Raw genomic sequence first — 25602 nt, 5'->3', positions numbered from 1 at the left:
TCTGTGTGTCCTACTAGAGCTTTTCAGAACATGAACTGTTTCTGCTCCACAGGTGAACATGGCTGCAGAAGGGCCCCCTCCTTTCCCGGGGGCACCCCTCATGAGCCCCCCGATGGGAGGCCCCGTGCCACCACCCATTCGATACGGACCGCCACCTCAACTCTGCGGGCCTTTCGGGCCTCGGCCCTTTCCTCCACCGTTTGGTATGATTAGTGGCTCGTTGACTTGGAAAGTCCATTGTCTCCTCAGTTTGTTCTTTGCTGCAGTTTTAAGTTGCTATCGCAGGGCTGTGCAATCAAAAGATAAAGCTGGCTGAGTCCGTTTTAACTTTTCCCAAAGGGTCTTAAAGCAAGCACACAGGGTACTGCCTTGTCTCCCCTCCTGAGATGGGAAGGAGCCCATGTGGCCTGTAGCTAGCAGAAAGGGGTGTCACAGGAAGCCAGAATATGGCTTGTGCAGACACTTACTGAACGTCTGTGGCTGCGTGCTGGGCCCTGCCCTGGGCACATCTCACTGTGACCGCCGAGAGCTCGGGGTCCTAGAGGCTGCAGCTGCAGACACTGTACAGCGTAAATGGGTCCTAGTATACGGGACAAATTGAACCCTCATGCCCCACCTTGGGAATGAGTGGGAAAGAAGTTTTAAAGACAAGGTAGAAGGTAAAGGCTACCTAGAGAATGTTGCCGAATTTAATTAGGTGCAGCTAGAATGCCCTCCTAGGATGGCAGGCCCCCTGATTTTGAAATTTTAATTGATACAGTAGTAGACATGGAATTTCCTTTATCAAAATTTTGGTAAAGCCCTTTTTTCATATCTGTCAATACAAACCAAGCTCTTCTGAAATACAGATGGCAAAATTATGTAGAAGAAAAAACATAAGAAACACGTGTTGCTTCCTGGCTGGCTGGCCACAGGCCTGTAACTTAAAGTTGCTGAGCCTCAGTCTGACTGACCCATAGGTAGGGGTGCCACCCCCAGACCTCCAGGGTTGGGAGAAATGAAAGATCAACATGCCTGGACTCACCGAAATGTAGACACGTTCATGTGTATTTACATGACACAATTTTTGTTTCCAGGTCCTGGCATGCGGCCACCTCTGGGCCTAAGAGAGTATGGACCAGGCATTCCACCTGGAAAACGGGACGTGCCTTTCGACCCCCGAGGGTTTGTGCCAGGACACCCTCACTTCAGGCCTGCAGCCTCCCCTGGCCCTCGAGAGTACTTCATCCCCGGCCCCCGACCACCGCCGCCCCCAGCCCACGGCCCCCAGGATCACCCTCCACCTGCCGCGAGAGACTTGCTGCCTTCTGGCTCCAGGGAGGAGCCCCCACCCGCCTCGCAGAGCAGTAGCCAGGACGCCTCCCAGGCCTTGAAACAGAGCCCGTAGCCCACCCTCTGACTTCTGGTCTGAGAGCAGGTGGACTGCACTATTCATGACAGTCTTCAGAATCCAAAAATTGAAATAAAGCTGGTTTTTAGAACTAAGCTGCCCTGGCAGTCTGCATTTTTGAGCCAAACAATTAAAAATACCCCCCCCCCCAAATAAAAATCAATCACCCTGTAAGCTACAGCCCCCCTTCCAACTTTGAAATGTGCAATAAATACCTGTGTTTTAGTTCATGTAGTGTATGTAACTGTTAAATGATTTAGTCTGTCTTGGAAAATACGAACATTTCCTGTGGAAATGCTATAAGAACACGTATTTCCATTTATTACCCTGTTTCTAGTGTGTGCCAGTCGAATGCAGAGCAACTGTGTTTATAGGCCTGATTTTTTAAAGTGTCTGTCTGGTCGCAAGGACTGTTACGCTGAAAATGTTTACTAAGATCACTGAACTTTACCTCCCCCCTTGCTGAAGTTCTTTGTAGTAAAAGTTCATTAAAATTTGGTTATCGATGTTTCCCAAGTGTCTGTTGAGTCATTTGCTTGTTCCTCATGAGACGTGTGCCGTCTGGGAAAGGGGGGGGGGGCGGTGCTGGTTGGGCAGCGGGGTCAGCCTCAGGGGTCAGCCTCAGTTGCCGGGATGCCGGCGGAGGCCCCATGGGCGGGCCCTGCGGTTTAGTAACGGCCGAGTCGTTCACTTCCTGAGCAGGCGCGTTCGCAGGAGCAGCTAGAACTCTCGGTGGTGGGGCTGCCGTTCTCACATCAAGGGTGCACAACAGAGAAATGAAAATGTCTTGTGACCATAAAAGGAACTTTCTTTTATTAAAAAATATAGAGGCTATTACTTCTCCCATACTTTTTTGCCTGTGATTTTCAATGAATATGGCAAAAACGATCAGAAGAGTAGAATACTATGAGAAAGAGTGAGTTAGGATTTTAAGGCTTGTGACATGCCCTACCTAGGTCAGCAACCAAGGACTGAACTCCACTCTTTTTGCTGACTGGTTCTACTCCATCCATATTTGAATGGCGCATATATTTAAAAATCAGTATATGTAAGAATCTGGGATTACACCAAACTTAAAAGTCTTACTGTACTGTTGCTACACCATGTCTTTTAAACACTGTTTCTAAACTAACTTAAGGCACTTTAAATTATAGTAACTTAATAGCACGTTTTAAGGAGTTGAAGATTTAGATTAAATCAAAATTCTAAAAAGCTGACATCCTTGTTTACTGCTGGACTGTACTCTCCCACTGTCTGAGTTCGATGCTGTAACATTACCCTGCCGGGTCCTGCCAGGGCCTGTCTCTCTTGAGGTAGTTGGTCCACTGAGAAGACTAAAAAAAAGCAAAAGACCCACCATGAAACAATCTTCCACTAATATATGTACCATTTTAGAAAGACAAGGACCGTTGGGGAAAAAAACCTCAAAATTCAGAAGTAATGTATCTTTGCAGAACAATTCCATTGATAGGTTCTCCCATTTAGTATCAAGAATAGAAGAAATTTAACAGGAAAACTCCATAGTTAATAGCAAGTTATTTTTAACCATGTAAAATAAGGTTATATCACAAATACAACTTTAAAATATTTCAGTCTGTTTAGGACAAAAAAGATTAATATCTTTATTTTTTAAATAGTATTTAAATATAGATTATGCCAGCTAGGAAGATGATTCAAGTAGAAAAAGTAGAGTCTATCTTGAAATCAATCAAAGCTTGGAGTCTTTCTTTGCCCCTTAAGCCTTTTTGGGTATTTATTCTGTATCCTAAACCACTGAAAAACCGGTAGGTAAGCTGCCGCGACTCGCACCCCTGCTGCGCAGAGCCCAGGCACCCGCTGACGCCCAGAGAGCGGCCCTCTGGGCCGGGAGTCTGCCTGCTGCCCCAGCCGCCGCTTGTTCTCCGTCTGGCTCAGGTGCGAGCCAGAGCCGAGCCAGAGCCGAGCCAGAGCCGAGCCAGAGCCGAACCAGAGCCGAGCCAGAGCCGAGCCAGAGCCCAGCCACTCACTAGCGTCGTCCAGCTCCAGCTGCTGTCACACTGGGGAAAGGCGTGTGTGTTTGTGTGAACCACACTCATGTGAGCAACGGCAGGTGCCCCAGATAAATTATCGCCCTGATACACATCTTATGGTCTACGAGAAAAGGGAAAGAACAGTCTATCAGTTTTGCTACATTTTAATAGCAGGTTTTTTGAGGAATAAAACTTTTCGGGTCCCGTCAGCAACGTCAAACAAAAGGTACTGAGTGCTCCACAGGGTACAGAGTGCTGCTGAGCACCTTGCAGGGTCAACGTGACGTGCAGAAAACGTGGCTCTTGCCCCTTGAGGAGCTCACAGTCTGGGGGGCCGACAACTCAGTCTGAGCGGAGCGAACAGCAGCGACATAAGGCAATCCCTTGTCCCTGCCAGCTATTGTGGCCGAATTGCTTTGCAACGGATCTACTAGAGACAAGAATCCATGGAGAACTCTTTCAGGCTCATGACGTTTTCGACACCCATCTCAGTCAAGAGAACTGACCTAACCGACAACTCAAAGGAAAGACTAGACCTCTTGAAGTGCAAAGGCTAGAACTACTTACTGGTGGTCACTCAGTTGGAAAAGCAAACACTGAACAGTATGACGGCTGCTACACTAGTTTAAAGCCACGCCCAGTACTGACACCGCATTCCCCTCCTGCCAGCACTGGTCACTGCGAGTAGTGACTGGGAAATGCGTGGGCTCTGCGTCTGACCCACCAAGCGCCCACGCCGGGCCTTACTGGTCTGTGTAGCCAAGAGCCGCCTCTCATTCCTCTGAAAGTTTTACTTATGCCCCATTCAGTCAAAAGTAATGTAAATAGTCAAATTATAATCAGTGAATGACCTGCACATTTCCATACGGATGCATGTTGATATATCTAAATAGGAAATAAATGGCCGCCCTACCTACCTACATTAAACAACGGATAAGTGCGTCTCCCAATTTTGCATACTCGTGGCTCACAGAAGAGGTCTGCAGGTTTTCAGGTTCACAATCATTGTCAGAAAAACAGCAGTTATCCCTGCGGGACCCCTTTGCATCCGATGCAAAGCATTTTTAGATTGCATGGTTTCGGAGACAGCGACCCGCCTAGACAAGTGTAATTATTCTGAGGTGGTCCCACACTAACCCTACACCACTACTGGAAAGAGTAACAGTGCGATGAGAACAGTGGGTCATCAGGACTGAAAAGGTGCTCGCTTCCAGAAACACAATCTGGTCACCTGGGAAGCCACAGCTGCACCTGGGACACGCCCATGTGGACACTGGTCTGGCCAAGGCACACTCTAAGCAGGAGGAGGAGACCAGGGTGAAGCTGGGCCACGCCTGAGGAGCAGCCTGGAAAGTTCCTTCTTGGACAGCCTAGCTGGTCCCAACAGTCTCAGAGCAGTTTCACCCACCTCACATCGACCCACGGTCTGACACTGACTCAAAAACCGAAGAGCGCAGAGAAGCAGAGGTGGTCTGATGTGTAAACTCGAGGACATTCTTATTGCTGTAGTAAGTCTGAGGACGCGCGCATCCTGCCCACAACGGTGCTGTTCCAGGAGGCTGGGCAGGGCAGTGGTCAGTTAGGAAAGACACAGTCAACTGCACAATCGACAGGAGAGTGAAAACGTGTTCCCGAACCTACGGTAAGCCTGCACCCGAAGGAGTCTCCACGCGGGGACGTGCGGGAGTGGAGGAGCTCTGCAGTGGGCGTGCCTGGCCCGCTGCCTCGAGGTGGCTCCCTTCCTGCCTGCACAAGGGCGGGCGGACGGGCGGCACGGGGCTGTGATGGCTTCCAGTGCACGGGAAAGTCACAGAGGTCCCCGGCCACTCACGTCAGGGACACTCCTTGTGCAGCGTTTGATGTAGATGAAGATAAAGTGGTTTCTTGGTCAACAGTTGCAATTTCTTTCTTTTAAAGTCAGTGGGTTTCTTGTATCTGCAACCACAACAGAAAAGCCGCTGTTTAAAATCCTTTGATAAGGAATCTGGCCCCACGACCGACTCCCCACCACTGCACACCGAGGAGAAATTCCCATCCCATCGGCGCCAACTCCCTGCGTCATCACTTACAGTTCTATTACGATGGGCCCCGGCTTAATTTCATCCATCTCCATGAAAGCGAAGCACTTGGTGCTGGTGAACCTCTTTTTAGGCTTGTAGTGTTTGAACTCAAAGAAGATAGCTGCCCCTGAGGGGAGAAAACGGGCCAGGGTAGGCACGGGCAGCAGCGCCCTTCCGGTCACCGCGCCTCCTCGGACCCACAGAAGCACAAAGACAAGCAGCAGCTGGCGCCACTGCCAAGGACCCTTGTCAGGCCACCTGACGCGATGGCTGTGCTTGTCCCTCCAACTCCTCTGCACCTCAGTGGGTGACATTCCTACAAAGTACAGCACAACCTCTGGAGCCAGACTGACTGAAGGACAAATGTCCAATGAGAACAGCCTAAGATGATTAGCTGAAGTGCTTGTAAACACGAAGAAAGCGCATCATTCGCATTAACGTCACCTCGAACTACAGTAACTGCACAGAATGGATCCCAAGCTGGAGGAAACGAATGGAGTCGAGTTCCGAATGTAGACCTTAACACCCTGGGAGTCAGGTCACCGAGAGCGCAGCTCAGTGAAGGAAGAACGTGGTAAACGGGCCCACGGACACGCCTGCTAACCCCACATCAGAAACACACCTCAAAGCTATGGAGGTAAATGGGGGAAACATTTTTGTTAAGATTTTTGCGCATGAGGCATACTTTGTACTGAAACTTCTTGAACGTTATTTCTTAAGCATGTGCTACTTTTACATTCCTTTTTACATTCCTCTAACACAGCGACTCGCACACTGCGGGGTGCGTCAGGGGCCCCCGGTGGGGCCCAAGCACGTGCACCTAACCAGGAAGGTTCTGGGCGCTTCTGCGGCTCCCACTCGGAGAACCACTCTTGGCCGGAAGCACCGCAGGGCAAGTCTTACACAACACAGGAGTGGCAGAGCCAGGGTTGAGGAGGGAAATATCAGATACTGCAGAGGACAAGGCAACTGCCCAAAAAGCCCTGTGTCTCTTGCTCAGTCCTCCTCGGGCTGAAGCATTTTAAAAACTGCAACTGAACCCCCCGTGACAAAGGGCCGCAGTCTGGTTTCGGAGAATACTGACACTCCCGGGGGAGAAACAGTTCAGCCTACGAACCATGTGACCTGGAAACGCAACTTCACATTCTCAGAAATTTGCTTCTGTCCTTCCCCATCCTCCTGGCAACTAACTGCAAATTATAGGATCTTTGCCCAGTACTTTCAGCTGGAAAAAAAATGTTTCTTTCAACGACTAGAGACCTGATTCTCAGGGAGCCTGGCTTCCCTCAGCCCTTTAGGGCGAGGAGAGCTTTCATTCTGTTTTGTTGCCGAAGATGACAGAGCGTTTTACAACCAAACAGTATTTTGTTATGTTGACAGTTAGTATCTGACCAGGTAATACAATTCCTACTTCCACATTTAAATACACATTTCATTCACATCAATTGCCACTGTGTGACATTTCCTTTTCCCAGTGCTGCTAGGCCCACCAGGCACACAAACACGAACAAGACGAGCACTCGGACCACAAGCGGCCAATGATTTACGAATACAAACCTTTGGTTAATTTTTCAACATGCTTCTGGAGCTCAATGTCCACATTAAAATGAACATATGTATCTTCTTTCCTTGAAGCCACGGGAGTGTCTTGCACAGGAGTTAAGTCTATGCCGTTCAGGTCTAGAGAGGAAAAAGGTTCTGCTTAGGAGCATTCAAATACAGACTCCAAAACGTCAAGTGAACCACAGGGCACCGGGTTTCCTAGAGAGGCTTGGCGAAAGCCGGGAGCAGACCCGCAGCTAGAGCTGGGCCTGGTGCGGGCAGGCCCCTAGAGACCTGGCGGTTCCCGGGGTGGGGGCGGAGGGAGCTGAGGAGAGAGAAGGCAGGAGCCTCATGGACCGGAGGGGGCACCCTTGCCGTGACTGGGTACAAAAGCTCGGAGGTAACACAACTTGATCAATGTAGTTGAGAGGTGAAGAGAATTTTGTATCTTTCTCAAAAAATAGGCCACTACATTTTTGCGCATGATAAACATTTAGAACGTGAGTAATATTCCACAACGGGGCTCCTACCCCTATTTTCCACTCTCGATCAGGGACGGGGCGTGGCAAGGCCTTCAACTTCGCCATCGTCACAGCCCCCGTGCCAGGTGCAAGCTGGAGGACCAGACACGGGCATGAAAGCCGCCGACGAAGCCTCTCCACTCATGAGTGCCTGTTCACGGGTATCGCCTAAATTCTGGGTCTGTTTGCTCTAACAATCTGATTTACAACCACAGGGAACACTATGGATGGTGCACGGTTTTAATTTCCTGGGGCTGGGAATCTTCTAACTTAATCAAATTCAGTAGGGACTCACTGACTCCTCAGAGTCGAAGTATTACTCAACAGACTCATCTTAAGGAACTTACCATTTAGTACATTTAATTATTTCAGTTCCTAAAGATATTTACACAAAACATATTTCAGTTCAACATGCATGCACAGTTAGCCCCACCAGTAATTTCAGAGTAAATAAATACTTTAACAAGATAGATAACATGACACCCATTTCACAGCACTTTTTTGTGTTGCAGTGTGCATTCCGAGTAAGATGTGCAGCTTTGCAAATGGCCTGTGAACACTGCAGGTGTGAGTCCTTGCCCGCGGCCGTGGGTTTGACAATGGACCACATCGGAACATAAAGTAGCACAGCACTCATGCGGTGCATCCTGGTCTCTCCACTTTAGAGTCTTCCGTGGACAAACCTCTTTTTTTCTTTTATTTGGACCAACAAACCCGAAGGGGTCAGATTTATTTCTGTCATCAGTGACAGTTTCCTCCATTCAATTTTAGTCCAAATCTGTTTCTTTGATTTGCCTCAACCTGCAGGTTAACTGTGCTGTCATTTCTGAGTAACAGCAGGACACCTGCACCCTCGGTCACCCAAGCCCGACTTTTAGAAGACTGCCGAGTGCTCCACCATTCAGTTCTGTATAAAGCACTGAGCAACGGCAACAGAAGTCAGCTGTGCGGTTCCCTCTCAAAACAAGGACAGAGGAAGCTCTTTCCTAGGAATCCACGTCAGCTGCACTGGACAGTAGAAGAAAACAAATCCTAAGAATAATCATGCTTAATAACCGTGGTAGCATAGTTTATGGTAAGAAATACGCCACTTTTTAATGCCCGCAGGACTGTGTTCAGGGAGTGGGTGTTTATGGACAGGCCTCTTTCCCCTGACCCCACCGATACCTCACTCACTACAGCCCTGGTTCTCACCCACCAGGGCAGGGCTCTCCCCGGGTCAGCCTCCCCTGGGCCCAGGAGAGCAGGGGAACATGGCTTTGCCAAGAAAACTGCACAGCCCTGGGAGGTGGGGACATTTTCTAAACCTCTTTCCTGAAGGATGTCCCGGCTGTGAATACATCTGCATGTCTTAGGCAGTACCCTTGATGGAATTTTGAGAATGAAAACACAAAGACAAAGAGAAACTCAACAGCATACATGAGTGTAAGTTATCATAGGAAAGAGTTTTAGTCAATTTCTCGGAAACATCCAGGGAAGAACTGATGACCTCTTCTCGGATTCTGCCTCACTGCAGAATGAATGAAAGTGAGTTGTCACAGACACAGGGGCTCTGCCCGCCCCGCCCCGCCTCCCACCCACCCTCCCACCCTCCCCAGCCCACCAATCCCGATGAAGCAACACCATGAAAGTTACCAGAGAGAAAACAGGTAGGCAGGTTATTTACCCTTTACACTAACTGTGATATAGGGGTCAATGCACTGCCCTGCATCTTTCAGACCGATTTTCTCAATTCTGATGGTGAGTAACGTCATTCCTGGTTCTGATGGCAACCTTGGTAATAAAGTACCTGTCAACAGAGCAACAGCAATAAAAATGAGCTCTATCAGGAATTCCAGAGTAAATACTTTAACAACACACAGAAGCCAGAGCCTTCCTCTTAAATGGCTTAGTAACCAGCCAGTTTTTAAAAACTAAACATAAAGAATACATTCCCCCCTTTAACATGAAACCTGTGCTTGGTTGTTGCTGTACTGAAATGAGGGGGTCTTGGGACCCCCAACACAGTCAGATACGTTCACACTGCACTTCCAAAGTAGCTACTGCCCACAGCACGGCCGACCTGGGCTCTGCGGAGGTTTCGCTCTCCGCCAGCAAGGGCCACCTAAGTTCCGAACACCAGACCTGGGGTTGAGGTGAGTGGTGTGTGGTGTGTGTTTTCAAACCAGCAATACCCACCGGGGACTCTAGCAGGAAAGGAATCGGGAGACCCTGCCCCAGCTCCACCCTCTTCTTCATCTTCTTCAAACTCCAAATTCTCTTCTTCGCCAGGTGCTAAAATTCTTCTACACGCAAAGAGACAGGAAAAGCGGTGAGCCACAAAACTAGGTGCATTCATCAAGCCTCACGGCGCCTCCTTTCCCAGGTGAGACAGACAGAAACAAGGGTGACCAAAGATGGAAAATAAGAGAACAAATATTGGTGCGTATTTATTTTACCTTAAGGGGACAGGCTGAACGTCAAATGGGAATTCTTTATTATATGTAAGAATGTTCTTTAGGACTGGAATAAAGAGAGAGAAAAACACATGAATTCTACCAGCCAAAATTTAAAGTTCTACCACCAATGACTGTTTTTTAGTCAATTTTACTACGCCCATTAATAATTTTTAAAAACTGCCAACCTTGTCATGCATTTGTCCACTGACTTACAGGTCTTGGCAAAATGGAAATATCTATAGCATGCTCCAGGTGCAACAATTTCAGAGTACTGTCAGATCCCTAAGGAGTAGAAGTTCCAGAGTCTCAAAGCCCTCGGGGAAAACAACTCCGAAATAGTTCTACGTACAACGTCCCAGGTGAGACACACGAACCAGACACAAATGCCCCCTTCTTGGGGTGCGTCAGTTCAAAGACTGACATCAAAGTCGACCAATCAGAGGACATGAGCATGTCTTAGTCTATGCCCTGATTAGATTTCCCCTCAACTCCATGAAACGGGTGAAGTTTGGGAAGTCGGATTACAGTTCTCACATATAAAGTTTATTACACACACACGCAGAGCTCGTACGGACACATAAATGTTTATCATCATCTACGATAAAGGTCATTACAGAAACACATGCGTATACACGCACACACGTACACACACATGTAAAGAGAGATGTAGCCTCAGGAGAAGTCTTCAAACAGCAAGGCGCGGCAGCTATGGTTGTGGGCAGGGATGACACGCTGGCGTGCGACATACTATACAGCGCGGTTCTATACTCCCGCCCCCTTCGGAGAGGTCCTGTATGTGTGTTTCACATCTAGCCTTAAGGGATCCCAGTGACTACCTGCACTTATATGAAGGCGAAGTAATGACATTAACTGGCAATCCTGAAGGTCCCCAGGACTTTATATTCATCTTACTCAGCCTGATTTTGGAGCCCTGCAGCTTAAAGCCAGAGTAAGTATGGCATGTTGTCATCCGAGAGGAGGAAATCTCAGTGCACAGGTTGGAGGTTCACGACTTACCAGGAGCCAGCCTTGCTTACCGGACTTCCTGCAGGATGCGCAACCCACTCAGTCCCTCAGTGAGAGAGACGGCTGGGACTCGAGTCCACAGTCTCACTCATTCACAGTCGCTCCCTCCCTCCAGCTCTCCCCCTCACCCTTCCCCTCAACAAATGGGCCTCAAGTGCCTGTCATGCACCACGTTTTAGGTGCTAAAAAGATGGCAGTGGTCAAGACAGAGGGTTGTTGACCTCCCAGACGGACCTGAGACCCCAGTGAGGAAGGCAAAAAGTAAACGAGCCCACGGGCTAACGAGGCAATGTAAGGCTGCACTTCATGTCATGAAGGTCGCAGACAGGAAAGCCGAGTAACTGGAAGGGGAGAACCTGGCTAAGGTGGACAGGGGGGGCCTTTCAAAACTACAGTGTTGGAGGACCTGTGAGCCATGACCTGGAATGAGAGGACCTGTCTGGAAGCAGCTCTGGGGCAAGGGCCCTCCTGTACTGGAGCACAGGAGAGGGCAACGACGAGGGCTCTGGGGCGGGAACTAGTTGGGCTGGTTCGAGGAACCGAATGGCTGCACAGCCGCAGCTAGACCAGCCAGGCGGAAGTGGCAGAGATCTGAAACCTGATACGTTGGCGTTACTAAGGATTAAGGTAAGGAAGTTACATGGTGAGTACTTTCACGATCTTGGTTTCTGTGTATTTCAGACAGGATTATTAGAGATTTAAAAGACCCTGAAGGGAAAATACATTAGCAAAATAAAGCAACCAAGTTCCACACGTTGAAAGGTACAGTCATTTCTTAATTTTCCTTTTCTTGCAGTCTCAAAAGAGAAAGACGCCATCTTGACTAAGTAGGCTGAACTTGAAATATATCAAATACCAACTTGTAGAAAATAATTAATTCTAATGAAATAATTATCATAAGTGCCTAAGTTTAATGAAACAGGAATTACACAGCATATCCTACTGGGATACAATACACACACTGATGGAGTCAGTAGCAAATTAAAACCGTCTAAAAAGATAGTGAGTACAAAGGTGGGAGGAGTCTATATGGAAAGCACTATATAAACTCGAGATGTACCAATGAACCCGAAATGCCGTATTTACTTTCCAGTCTCACTCCTCCCCTTAGAAACAGTAACAAGAGACACAGAAGGGCAGACGCCCTGTCTCCCACTCCACATCAGTAACCTCAGGAGTCCTAAGGGGTCCGACCGGGAGAACGGTGCTACTCGGGGTCCATGTCACCCTCGCACCACACCAGGTGCAGCGGGAGGACAGAGGCTTCGGGAGCACTGGGAACTCTGGTCAGAACCCAGGGCTGGCACTGGGAGGCTGTAAGGTCGTGGGCAAGTGCCAGTTAACAGATGGCAGGTGAGCGGGTTTACTGAGTTCTTGGTAGGTGGCTACGCCAGAAAGTGGCCGCCACGGTCGCCCGGGAAAGAGCCTTTGAGGCAACAGGAGGAACGACTGCACGTGCTTCTAGGAAGAGGTGACACATAACTGAGAACAGTGGTCTGTTCTCAGCACACGTTTCATCCTGCATATCTGTTCCATTTTAAATTTGACTTGGAGACAAATGGGGGGGGAACTAATGGAAAAAGTGACCAAATAAGGAGCCCAAATCCTAATTATGCTTATCATTTAAAAATCGATTATAATTTTCATTAAAAACATTATGTAACCATCAAAGCTACCAATGTACTTTTCTTACAGTCACAACCCGTCACAAAAGGCCACCTATTGTCGTTGAAACTACTGCCGTACAGTGTCCACCACAAGCAAACTCACACAGACAGATGGCACATGAGTGGTTACCTGGGGGGCAGAGGGGGACGGGGGACTGGAGGGCAAAGAGCCAGTGATTGGCACAGGGTTTCTCTTTTTGAAAGCGTAAGAAAGTCACCCATGACTAGATGGTAACAGAAATAAATTAAATAAGCACTTAGGTTAAATAATCTTAATAGCCCTAATAAATGTTTTTTGAAAGGAGTATCACAAAAAAGTATAAAATAAAACTTACTTGGCTCTAGCTTCTTCAGGTCCTCCAGTTTAAATTCTTCTTGAGACTGTGTGGACTAAATTTAAAATACGCACATTACACCTATTTATTATAAAGACTTCACTCTGCCTTATGACCTTCAAGTGGTGAGAACTCAACAGACAAAAAGTAGCCAAAATAAATGGATCTATTTCTTGCTTACAAAGTAGAAAATGAAAAGTCTGAAATGGATTTGTTTGTTGTTGTATATTGGAAACATTCAGAAAAATAGTAACTGAAAATAATTAAAGTTATATCTTTTATTTCTAGTTTATAAAATATGAGCTACATCTTTTAATACAAGCTTAACTCATGAATTCCTATGGTTATAACCCTTCTGAAACAATACCGCTTTTAGCAGGCACGCCTCATGTTTTACCAGAATAGTTCATAATGATTCCTTTTCCTTAATTTTTGCACACCGAACAGTTGGTGGTGTCCTTGTATCAGCAAGAGGGGAAAAAACCTACTTACCTGTAAAGCTGCACTTCGTAATTCCAAGCATGTTGCAATTTTGCCTATTGTTTTCTGTAGGAAAAAGAAAAAGTGAAAAATACCAAATATAACTTTTAGTTCTCAAAATCATCCAGTTAAATTTTATTGATAAAGAATCTACAATTTTTTCAAAAAATTTTTAAAAGATTTTATTTATTTACTTTTAGAGACGGGAAGAGAGAAAGAGATGGTGAGAGAAACATCCATGTGTGGTTGCCTCTCATATGCCCCCACCTGGGGACCTGGTCCACAACCCAGGCATGTGCCCTGACTGGGGACCAAACCAGCGACCATTTGGTGTGTGCTCAATTCACTGAGCCACACCAGCCAGGGCGGATGTATAATTTTTAAAAAATAATTTTTTATCATATTGCAGATTTTAAAGAAGAGAAACAGAAAGCAAACCGCTGGACAAGGGAGAGAAGGTGACTGTGTGGTCCCTCCCGACCTCATGTGCCACGACCAAGTTTAAACAGCTGTAGGATGACTTTCAGAGCAATGAAAAGGACTTCTGACATCTTCCCTCACAAACTCTGCCTTTTTTTTCTCCATAAAGCCTGAAATTCACCAAAAGACTTAAAATATCTGGAAGTTAGCATAACGGTGTGAGTTAATTTTGACAGTCCAATCGTGACTTATTTAATTACGTACATAGGCAATACTGAGCAAAATCACTGCTTGTGATGAGCGGAGGCAAGCGTTTCGTAACGTGAGCTGTAAGGTGGTGTAAGTAACAGGGCACACGCGTGGGCAGTGAGCCCAGGGTCCACCGTGAAAGGCAAGACATGTGCAGACCGCTGCAATAGGAAGAAGAGACACTTGATTCCCTAAGATTCAGCACAGCAAGCCACTGTATGTTCCGAAGAAATGGGACAAGACTGTGTGTCAGGAATCGACCAGGAGGGCTTTGGAAACCAGAAAGTTTGCAAAGCGGCCATGGTCAGCTGTCCCACACTGCACACAGGCTGGAAACAAGGGGGAGGGGGTGTTGGGGGCAGGGACCTTCAAGGACTCGCTGAGGAACCTGTCATTACATACTTCAGCAGTAAATTACACAGGCTTTTGACCACAATGACGGTGGCAATTGCTGTTTAAGAAGACTGCTGTGTGCCCTGGCTGGTGTAGCTCAGTGGATTGAGCATGGGTCTGTGAAGCAAAGGGTCACTGGTTCGATTCCCAGTCAGGGCACATGCCTGGGTTGCAGGCCAGGTTCCCAGTGGGGGACACACGAGAGGCAACCACACATTGATGTTTCTCTCCCACTCTTTCTCCTTCCCTTCCCCTCTCTCTAAAAATAAGTAAATAAAATATATAAAAAGAAGAAGAAGACTGCTGTGACCACAGTCTCTATAGGCTGAAGTAGGAAAGGTGAAAGACCAAAGGTAAGATCAGCCTGGGTCTTTCAACTGTCCAGGTAAATGCTAATGAAGAAGATCTTGAGTGACTGGAGTGGATGTGAAAAGGGGGAGACCCACAGAAGTAGCTGTGAGAGCAGGCAGCTGACTTATGCCCATCAAGACATTCAAGTTTCTACAAGGAATCGATCCAGACCACAAAATGAAGTATCTTGGTATGGTATCTGCAAGGCCTTCACAGTGAAATATTCGGAAAGCAAGTGGCATGTTTTTCTAAATGTACAGACGACTTGGTGAGCTGGATTGGGTGGTTTTCTCTTTCACCAATTTTCTTTGCAAGGCAAACAAGGAGCAAAGAGGAGGAGCGAGCGCCGCCCTGGCCCCAGCACGCAGGCCGGCGGGCGCCACGCGAGGGCCACACGGACCACAGGAGCCGGCAGAGCAGCCCACACCGTGAGCACTGCTGGGCAGAGCGTCACGGCTCTCGGCTGGGGCACAAGGGGCAGTATCTAGCCACCTCCACAGTCTGAACATCCCTTTCAATCCCAATGTAAACGTTTAGAAAACACCCTGTGTTATTCTGAAAATTTACATTTCAAGATGCCTCTAAACATATTAAGTGCAAAAGGATTCAAGGCACTCAGATTTATTTACTTCTCAAATAGCTGTTGCACGGGAATTAGTCTTTTTTACATGAATTCTAATACCCCCCAAGTCACTGTTATTCAAATATACCACTCAACTCCAAAGAAAGAATTCTAAACCTAAGTATAATAATGTGGTAGGAGTAATGGCTAACAACCACGTAGCACTTACTCAGTAGTGACAGGGTCTCCTCGGGGACTTACAAACGTTAATTCATTTGATGCTCACACCAATGCTATCGCTTAAATACAATCATTTTATAAATGTGGAAACTGAAAAGAGGTTCAGTAACTTGCCCTAGACATCAGTTAGTTCTACACAGAAGCAATATATTACAGAGCCATACATGTATTTTAATACCATTTGGCCATACTTTTTTATATTCTTTCAAAAAGAGCTTTTTTTAAAAAAGGACTTTGTCTATATTAAGTGAGACATATAAATAAGTCTTTAAAATATTAGGTAACTTTTCTCTGTTTACTGTAAAATCCATTTGATTTGATGCTTTTAAGATAAAATGTAGTTTAACAACTGTGAGTCCACTAATAACCTATTTTAAAATTAAACATTTCTTCAAGTTAAAGAGAAGAAATAGCTTTTTGTATGCAATCTACTGAACTATGGCAAAATACCAATAGGCATTATTCAAAACTATTTTAAGGGACCACACCCAACATCAGTACTAAAAAAAGAGAGAAAAGCTATCATTTTCAGATGCAGCCACGACTTTTAAAACATGTAGCATTTATGGATGTCAAAATCAAGCGCTTGCTACGGGGGATTGTTTTACCTCCCTAGAAACAAAACGATTGAGAAGCACAAGGTCCCTTGGGCCAGAGTGCAACTTGAGTACTACTAACTCCTGCATATTCAGACTAAGCACTGAAGGTAACGAAGTTTAATTTTAGAAAGATTTAAATTATTAGCCCTTCATTCAAATGAATTGTTCATGCCTAACATGGTACACAAATGGCAAATGTCCTCATTTGAAGAATATTGGCTATTTGACTTTATCATTGCTAGGGAAATTAACAACTCGAAAAGATCAGTTAAACAAAAAGATGGAATAAAAGTTAGACAATTAAAGAGCTAAATTAATTTTGCTAAAATGTGTCCATTTAAATAGGTTTCAAAAAAACACAGAGTTGAAGTAGCATGGTCTCAATCCAGACTTAGATTTTTAGACTTAGGTAGCCAGTCGTCTCCTCTCTAGCTGGGGGTTTCGGGGAGAGGGGGCAGGTAAGGGAGGAGGAGAGAGGAAGCAGTCAAAAGGGGAGACCTATAAAACAGAAAACAAGCATATAGTGTTCCAATTCTCATTACCACCGAATCTGATTCAAAACAGAGACAGCCTCTCTAGGCATCACGCTCCGTTCTGCCCAGAAACTTACATGAGAAAATCTGCTACACCAAAGTAGGGAATTTCATGGAATGGATGCTTTTGGCAGCTATTCTTTGGCTACTAAACCCAGTTGTTATTATGACAAAACTATTGAGAATTGAAAGCTAAGTAAACTAATCATGAGGGAGGTTCAAATAAGAAATCATGGTTTTTTTTTCCACTTCCCACCAGAAAGCTGAGACTATTATGAACAGAAGATCCCTATGTCAAGGACTCTCCCTGTGGGGGTAGCAGCCCCTTTCCCTCCCTCTTCTCCCCCCAGGCACGGTACCTTCACTTCTCTCTCCTGGGCTCCAAGGGCCCTTTCTTTTGCCTCTGAAACTTTCTAAATCAGTTTGAAAAAAAGGGCCCCGTTAGTGTGGCTCAGTGGATTGAGTGCCAGCCCGCAAACCAAAGGGTCACCAGTTGGATTCCCAGTCTTGCACATGCCTGGGTTGCAGGCCAGGTCCCCAGTAGGGGGCACAGGGGAGGCAACCACACATTGATGTTTTCCCTTTCTTTCTCCCTTCCTTCCCCTTTAAAAATAAAAATAAAAAATCTTTAAAAAAAGAATTTTAGAAACATAGTTGATTTTTTTTAAATCTTCTTTTAAAGTCCCACAAACTGGTGAGTGATTCCCATAATTCTCAAATTTCTCACTGCTACAAACACAGTGAAAATAGTAAAAGCGTAACAATATAATAAAAAATAAAAGCCATAAAGAACAATTTTGCTTAGAATAATGTGAGGAACATTCTCCATTTTCCTCTTCTGAGGAAAACATAGTCAGGTTTCTCCTACTTTGGCTTAAGTACCAGGTCTAACATTCAATTCATTTCACAGACCTAAATGAATTGAATTTAGGTCAATTGAATTGAATTGAATTCACAGTTGGTTTCAAAATTTCCCATGACACGGTCCTTCAGAAACTAGAACCAATGAAATACTGGGTAAAGGGAAGGTGGGAGGGGGGCTTCCAAAAGCAAACATATTTGAAAAATAGTCCATTACCCAAACTCTTGAAAAATTCAACATACAAAAAATAAAATAAAAATAATGAACTGTAAAAAAGAGAGAACAAATCGACACACACATTAGCACACTGACAACCCGGACAAGTCCCGGACTCTGTTCACCTAGCATCTACTCAGTTTTTCAGAGCCGCTGGGCTCCAAAGCGCACCTGGGGAATCCCAGTTTTCTCATCACTTTGCAACTTTTTCCTTGTGCCACATTCAGATAAGGCCTCTGTGTCACGATGAGTTTTGGACCTGCTGTGAACGTTTCACCTGTATTTGGAAGGAACCGCGAATGTGTAAACGTACACAACCTGCCTTACGTTAATAGTGTAGCACAGAGTGACCTGCGGGTGCTCCTCCCAGCCTTCTCTGCAGTCCCAACTGGTAGCCAGGAAGGCCCCCTGGGCAGGTGTCGCAAGTAAGAAATGCCTTAGAAATCCGGCCTCCGGGGAAGGAGGAGGCACAGAATGCTTCAAAGGCAGAGTCACTACACCTCCTTTAGGGGGATCTAATCCCTCATCTCCTTGTGTTTTCTTATTTTTAATTCCTCATTGTATACACAAGGAAATGAAGGCCCAGAGAGGAAGAGCTAGTATTTAAGACCAAGTCTTCTGACCCCAGATCTCGGGCTCCTCCCTCTAGGTTGCGGGGCATCCCAGGTCTCATCGAGGAGAAGATCTGTGGGTCTGTGTTAGCTAAAAAAACCACCAAGGGCTCCTAAGGAACAGCCATAAACAAAGAATAAACAAACAGGATCATCAAACACCAGCTTCCACTTTAGAAAGTTTTTAACAATTAAGAAAAAGTTCATTTTTTCCTCTTAGTTCAATCATCATCGCATGACAAAGATCATATGCTGGTCTTTCAAAATTTAAAGTTTTCAGTTAAATCACTTTATATTTGAGGTCATGTTGCTCATAAGTTTATACCTAAGAAACAGACATTGGAGACAAAACTTTAGTAACTGAAGGCAAATAAGTGATTCAAATATGGGGGTCATTAAACGTTTTTTAATTCCCTAACCTTTCATTTTATTTCCATATTCAGAATACATTTCATAGAGGTAATAAAACGTGTAGTCTTTGTTCCTTTCCTTAAGCAAACTAATCATTTCCTCTACGGTAATTATTTTCCTGGGCTCAAATCCTAAACACCCTAAATCTATTGTAGGTATTAGTAATCATGAAGGAAAAGAAAACAATACACTTTTAAGTTGCAGCAATATATTTTCTTTTTCAACACAAAAAAGTACATTAGATTATGTAGATCCTAAATATCTTTAAAATGCAAATACACTAACTGTGTAAGAAATAAGGCTAACCCGAACCTTTGAGTTTATTTTTTTTCTTTCCAAACCCCTATCGAAAACAGTCAAATGAATACAGGCCTAAGGACCAAATCAATTTGTTTAGATTTACTTAAAAAGTCTGCAAAGAAAATCACTCTCACTCCTTGCACAAAACAGAATTAAAGCCAATTAAGTCACTAGAGCTTTCACACTGTATTTTCTTAAGAGATGAGGGAAAAACTGGTACCATATTTTTTCATTATGTACAAGAGTAAACTTTGATTTTACATTAGACACTTTGACCCAGGAAAAAAATGAGAATTGTTTCTTCTCTTGAAAGAAAAGCTTCTTAAAAGTATCCCATTTTTCATCATCTCTAACAGTACAAGGAATAATATGACACATTAAAATTTTAATTCAAGGAGAAAGAGCACCATTGAAACATTCTGCAATCTTATGCATTTATTTTGCTGACAGAGTCTTATGCCAAATTCTTGAACTTATTTTTTTCACTGGTGACTTTTTTTCGGAGGCAGGGGGCAGGGGGCTTGTTTTGTTTTCACAGGAGGTAAAAAACAAGTTAAGCTGAGTTGAAACTATAAACTGAGGTGGGATGCAACTACTAATAACCAAACTCCAGTCTCTGGGCTTCCCCACCCCCAATGAAAATTCAACTCTAAATAGCTAAGTAAAGAAATTCATGAAGTGAGAAACTCATTAAGTGGTAAATCATGCGGAATCTCCATGTGATCACTTAATGTTTGGCAAAGCATAATCAGTATCATTCTTCGTACTTAAGAATAACAGTTTTTGTTATTTTTTGCTTCATGGAATCGAAAGACAGAACCCTTTTCATTTGGAATTTGAGGGATTTGGCAATTCTATCCCGGTACCTTTTGTTCTTCTGTGAATTCAGAGTTGTTGTGTTGCGCTTGGGCCTCTTTCTGTAGATGTCTTGCTAATCTGCAACAAGGAAAGTAAATGTTCTTTAGAATTGAGGGGAGGCAAGCTATCTCGAGTGCAACAAGGTGAAACAATCTCAACCTTTTAAAAATCAGACAATGAAGTACAATACTACACTCTGTTTTCAAAGTATACGTCTTTAGAATCAAACTTTTTATTCAACATCAATGAAATGGATCCTTTTCATACCGTTTCCCTGGAACAAATTTGAGCTCCAGGCAGTAAAGACAGAATCTCAGAGCTGGAAAGAATCTCAAATGGCATCTAATCCAACCTTCTGCAGTCGGCACACATTTCCTCTAGGAGAAGCCGACCAGCGATCATCCGGATTCTGCTTCAACACTTCCAGGGAGCACCCGGCAGAGACACTTACCAACCCGTCACCAACCTGCTGGTAAGATGAGCCCAAAGGACAGCCCTGCCAAAGCGGTACTATGCAATCAAAACCAACTTTGGAAAACGCTTCTCACAGGGAAGAAAACCTCACCCGTAGGACATGAAAGTCATCGTACGCCCACTTATCATCAAAATTAAAAACAGCGGCCAGGCCTTGGTGAATTTTCAAAGACGGAGCAACATTGCTAGTACAACTCAACAGGAGGAATCCAAAGCACTTTCTGAGACAGCAAAAACCAAAGAACTCTTAACTAAATAGTAAGACAAACGATTCCATTTAAAAATGGGCAAAGGACTGGGACAGACGTTTCTCTAAAGGAGATATAAAAATGGCCCATAAGCACAAGAATATCCTACATCAGTCATCAGGGGACACAGATCAGAACCATAATGAGATACCATGCCACGCCCACTAGGAAGGGCATAATTTTTAAAGAGAGAAAGAATAACAGGTGTGAGCAAGGATATGGAAAATTGGAATCCTCACATATTACTGGCAGGAACGTAAAATGTACAGTCATCGTGGAAATCAGTTTGTCAGTTCCTTAAGACATTAAACATAAAGTTACCTTACAACCCAGCAATTTCAAAATCCTAGGTACATTCCCAAAGCAAGTGAAACCATATGTGCACACCAAAACCCTGTACACGAATGTTCAGAGCACCTGCATCACCCATAGCCGCTCCAAAGTGGAAACACCCAAAATGTCCATCCCTTGAGGAATGGGTCAACACAAAGGAGACTACTCATTCAGTGGAATATCACTGGCCACAAAGAATGAAGTAGTGACACAGGATGAACCTGAAAAACATTACGTTAGATCAAAGAAGCCACCCAGAGCACTTATTATATGATTCAATTTACACAAAATGCTCAGAAAAGACAAATCTTTAGAAAGAGAACATAGGTTAGCGACTGCCTGGGCTCGAGTGGGAACCTGAAGTGACTGACTGCAGAGGGTCTTCTCGGGGGGACGGAAATGTGTGAGAGCTGGACTGAGGCGACGGTTACCCAACCTGGCAAATTCACTAAACATGCATTCAGCTGCATATATAAAATGGATGGATTCATGGCACACAAATTACACCTCATTAAAGTTATTTCCCAGCCCCTCATTCTTAAAAACCTAGGCAAAAGAAATTTTCTCTATCCACAAATGACTATACCATTAGAAAACAAAGTGAGACATGACAGTGTCCACTGAGGGAAAACCCACACACTTGGGACACCAGAGGGGCGGGTGAGAGCGTCCACACTGTATTTGTGGAGGTGGAGAACCTACCAAGTGTTCTCTAGAGAAGAAACTCACCTTACAAGGCCACCTACAGATAAAACAGGACGGTTCTCAGGGTGGGTTTTAAATGTACTTGAAACACACAAACAAGCAGCTGACAGCAATCGGTGACAGAAATCAGTGCTTCCCTAAAGCATCTACAGTGTGGGACTAGTCCTTCCCCCCTCAATCTGTTCCGGACCAGTACTTTAATGAAACAGTAAAAACTACCACACAGGTGTCAAACTGCTATACAGTTTCTAAGTCTTCAGCCCCAATTCCCACATCTCTCCGGGCCCACGCCCAGCAGCTGTGTGAGCACGCCAGCAACTGTGTGGACCACACTGAGGAGCACTGACAGAAGGCACAGCACAGCTGACTAGCAGCAGGTATTAGTCTTCGATCTCACCCATTCACTGAGCACCGATGTACTGAGCATCCCTGCGAGATGAACACTTCGGGATCCATTCCTGCAAAACGCAGGGCTGTGAGCAAGACCCCACACCTCTCTACCATGAGTCAGGGGCATGTACCCCCAGGCTGCTGAACGAGGGGAACTGCCAAATGGGGCTGTTTTTATTAACCATGTTTGTTTGGGGCAGAAATTCTGTTTTTGCCATAATTTGTTGAAATCTTCCAACAGCGTTTTGGTATCAACTCTTTAATGTTCCCACAGCACACTACTGAATCCATCGACCCTGCCCTCAAAGAGCTGACATCCAAGTGGGGAGAGAGACGATGCACCAAATGAATTTCAAGGATCTATTGCATTTTAGATGGTGATAAATACCTCGGGGGAAAACTGGGCAGGACCGGTGCGGTAGGCTGTGCAAGACTGAGTACAGGGGGTGGGACCGGAGAGCAGGCTGTGCACTTTTACACAGGGCTGCAGAGTGCCTTGTAGAGTAGATAATATTTGAACAAAGAGGCACCTGAAGGCGGTGACCAAGTGACACAAGCAGATAACAGGGGGAAAAGTTCCAGAAAAAGAGCAAGCAATGTAGTAGCAAGCACCCTTTCCATACTTCTGTAACAGCAATACTCAATTAACTCTAAAATCCTCCAATTAGACAATCAGTGCTTTGATGGAGAAAATCACATGCTAATGGTTTTTAGATCACTAACTCTCACTTGTTGAGTGAATTGTTTAAGCTATAGTATCTTACGCTGTGATAACACTAAACATGCTCATTTCTTCACAAGTCTCCCCTCCCATAAACTGGACCCTATATGGCTCAGGACCACAAAGACACTGCTGGCCACCCCACCGGAGATGCTGTGTATCCTAGACTCCTCTCCTTCCCTCTCCACATCCAGTGACTCTGTCCTGTTAACTTTTTCACATCATTTAGGAGTTTCCAAATGGTCTTTCTGTAGCCTTTCCTCCCAGACAATTCAAATAAAAAAAAGACTCTCTACCTTCATTTTTGAATACATGAATTCTAAGTTCAACCTCATTTTATACATATAGCCTGCATGTTTACAAAATTTAAGCCAATCATTACACATTTCTATTCAGATTTGACACTGGTGCTTTTTAAAATTTGAAAGAATTCTGAATGATGTAGTTCTGATGAACTAAAATTTGAGTACTCTGAATGATGAAGTTCAAAAGTTAGTACTGAGGTCCAACAATGGTGTTGTATGTGCCTATTCCTCAGTTCTAGCTAAACAGCCTGCATGCTCCCTTCTCCTTTGTAACTGCAATTGGACACGGCATTCTTCACTTTCTATGGTGAGGTCTGCTGCTAAATGCCAACAGCTGCTCCGTCCCACCACATCACAAGGGAGAGGCAGCTTTATACTTCAGAGTCTGCGCATTCTGGGTAACACACAGAATGAGCACCCACAGGCGCTCGCTGTCTCACTGGCTATGGTATGGAAAGAAATATGCTCTTTGGTATAGAAGGAAATCTAGTTTGTCCAATTCACGCACACAGTGCACCTGAAATAAAATGTCTGAAGCACTATGTAGTAGGGCAGACAGGATCTGGAATTTTAAAATCAATCTCAGATTTCAGTGGTATAGTTTTGTGACCCTAGGTCATCTGTTTACCATGAGCTTCTGTTTCCTCAAGGTGTAAAACAAGAGTAATATGCTCACAGAGTGGCTGCGGGAGCAAGTGATGGCCGGTGAAAGTGCAAATGGAATGACAGTAATGTCTACACAAGGCAAAATGGCCCGGAGCAGGGCTCTTTCCAGGGCCTTTTGAAACTACAGCCAATTCAAAGTCAGTAACATGGGATACGGGACATCTACACATTTAAATTATCTTCACGGTCAGATAAAAACAAGTAACCATTGTAGAGAAAGGACAAAGAATTCAGACCCTCCAAGTACCAATCTTTGCATTCTTCCCAGAAGACACTAAGGGGGGGGGGGGAGAGAACTCACTCATACACGGTTTCATATTCGTTAAAGCTTCAAACAATAACTTGCTTTAACCCAAGAAGTAATTAACGGCATCGATTTGCAAACAATAGCATTTTAGTAGGCAGTTATTTCCAGGAAAATGTGCAAGAATATGAGCAAGTTTTTATCTGTACGTAAATCTTGTCTTTTAATTTTAAAAAATCCCTTAAGTTTTTTTTTTGGGGGGGGCGGGGGTAACCGGAAAGGGGAAGAAATCGGACACGGGCTGATCCAAGAAACTGGTACTCACACGCACCCAGCGGCTATACATTATACACAGGAAAAGGAGGAGGGACCCAAGGAGGGAGTGGTGGCTCCCGCGCGTGGTCTATTAATTCACATTTTGCTCTCCTCTGTTCACATCCTGCGCGGACTCCACCCAAAGCAGCCGAGCGAGGGGGTGGGTGGGACCCACACTGCCTCGCAAAAAATAGCCCCAGAAACCGAAACAGACCCGAGGTGAATTGGGAAAAAAAACAGGGCTCACCAGAAAGAAGGATGGAGAAGGGGCGCGAGTGGGGACCCCTTCTTTTGGCTGCCGAGGCACCCCCTGCCCGCGATCGCCACCAGTTAGTTCCCTCCTGTCCTCCACACGGGAGGATGGCACCAGGCGCAGAGCCACCCATCCCTGGAACGCGGGCGGAGAACACCCAAGTCTTTCCCCCGAGATTCTAAAAGAGAAATCGCGGGGCGGCAACCTGGGAGAGGCGGAGGAAAGGAGGAAAGGAAACTGACCGCAGAGCTGGGACCCCCTAACACGGTGCAAGGAACTCAGTAGGTAGTCTGATGGGGCTGGCGCCCCGGGAAAGAAGGGCTACCTGTTGAATGGAACCCGCCCCGTGGAGGCGGAGGGGGAGGAGGGCGAGGAAGCCGAGAGCGGGTAGTGTCTCCAGGGCAGCCTCTCCCGGGCCGGGGCGATCGCAGCCCCAGTGCCCGCGGGGCCCCGCCCTGGGAAGCCTTGGCAGCCGAGACATGGATGAGCGATACCGACAGAAACCAGGGGGAGGCGGCCCGCCGGAGCCCGTCCGGCGCGGCCGTTAGACACTCACATCTGATATTCGTCTATCGCTTCCACCAGCTGGCCCCAAGAGTCGAAGTCGGCGCCTCTCCTAAAACTGGCGCCCCAGCGCTGCAGCAGACTCCGGGTCACCTCCGACATGGCCGGCCCCCGCCCCGTCCCCTCCCGCCCCTACCCCAGCGAGGCCCGGCTCTAGGGCGCCATCCTCCCGGGGCCTGGCCCCGACATTAACAGGGCCGGGAGAAACTGCCTCGGCCACCACCGCCACTCGCCGAGGAGCCGCCCAAGCCCATTTGCCGCCACAGCCAAACTTTGAGGCTCCGAGGCGGCCGCCCCGCCGCGGCTCCGCC

At 45.9% G+C, this 25602-nt stretch overlaps 2 protein-coding genes across 6 annotated transcripts in view; one reads left to right on the top strand and one right to left on the bottom strand.

Annotated features, from left to right (window-relative positions):
- MIA3 (MIA SH3 domain ER export factor 3) overlaps nt 1-1901 on the top strand; it is a 38805-nt gene extending 36904 nt beyond the window's left edge. For all 5 annotated transcript variants that reach the window (XM_037069539.1, XM_037069540.1, XM_037069538.1 and 2 more), the window contains 2 exons: nt 53-203; nt 1077-1901. In XM_037069539.1, coding sequence (XP_036925434.1) covers nt 53-203; nt 1077-1387 — 462 coding nt within the window. In that variant the 3' untranslated portion in view covers nt 1388-1901. The remainder of the gene's footprint in view (nt 1-52; nt 204-1076) is intronic.
- Nucleotides 1902-3117: 1216 nt separating this feature from the next.
- AIDA (axin interactor, dorsalization associated) lies at nt 3118-25541 on the bottom strand. The gene is made up of 10 exons (XM_037069545.1): nt 25284-25541; nt 20082-20151; nt 13481-13534; nt 12989-13043; nt 9961-10024; nt 9701-9807; nt 9189-9311; nt 7017-7139; nt 5469-5586; nt 3118-5334 (listed from the first exon to the last, which is right to left on the bottom strand). The coding sequence occupies exons 1-10, from the start codon at nt 25391-25393 to the stop codon at nt 5232-5234; spliced, it is 927 nt and encodes a 308-aa protein (XP_036925440.1). The 5' UTR covers nt 25394-25541; the 3' UTR covers nt 3118-5231.
- Nucleotides 25542-25602: the final 61 nt, after the last annotated feature.

The sequence above is a fragment of the Sturnira hondurensis genome, unplaced genomic scaffold (assembly GCF_014824575.4).
Source record: "Sturnira hondurensis isolate 20B ecotype Veracruz unplaced genomic scaffold, ASM1482457v3 Scaffold0018525, whole genome shotgun sequence".
NCBI lineage: Eukaryota > Metazoa > Chordata > Mammalia > Chiroptera > Phyllostomidae > Sturnira > Sturnira hondurensis.
This window is presented reverse-complemented; position numbering and strand designations above follow the sequence as displayed.

Bases quoted from the DNA above. Each gene is read 5' to 3' on its own strand.
- AIDA (XM_037069545.1), bottom strand. From the start codon at position 25,393: ATGTCGGAGGTGACCCGGAGTCTGCTGCAGCGCTGGGGCGCCAGTTTT. The intron at 10,025-12,988 runs GTAAGTTTTATT...TCTTTATTCCAG, and splicing joins CCTGAAGAAGCTAGAGCCAA to TCCTAAAGAACATTCTTACA. The intron at 9,312-9,700 runs GTGGGTATTGCT...CTCTGTTGACAG, and splicing joins CTTTCCTGCTAGAGTCCCCG to GTACTTTATTACCAAGGTTG.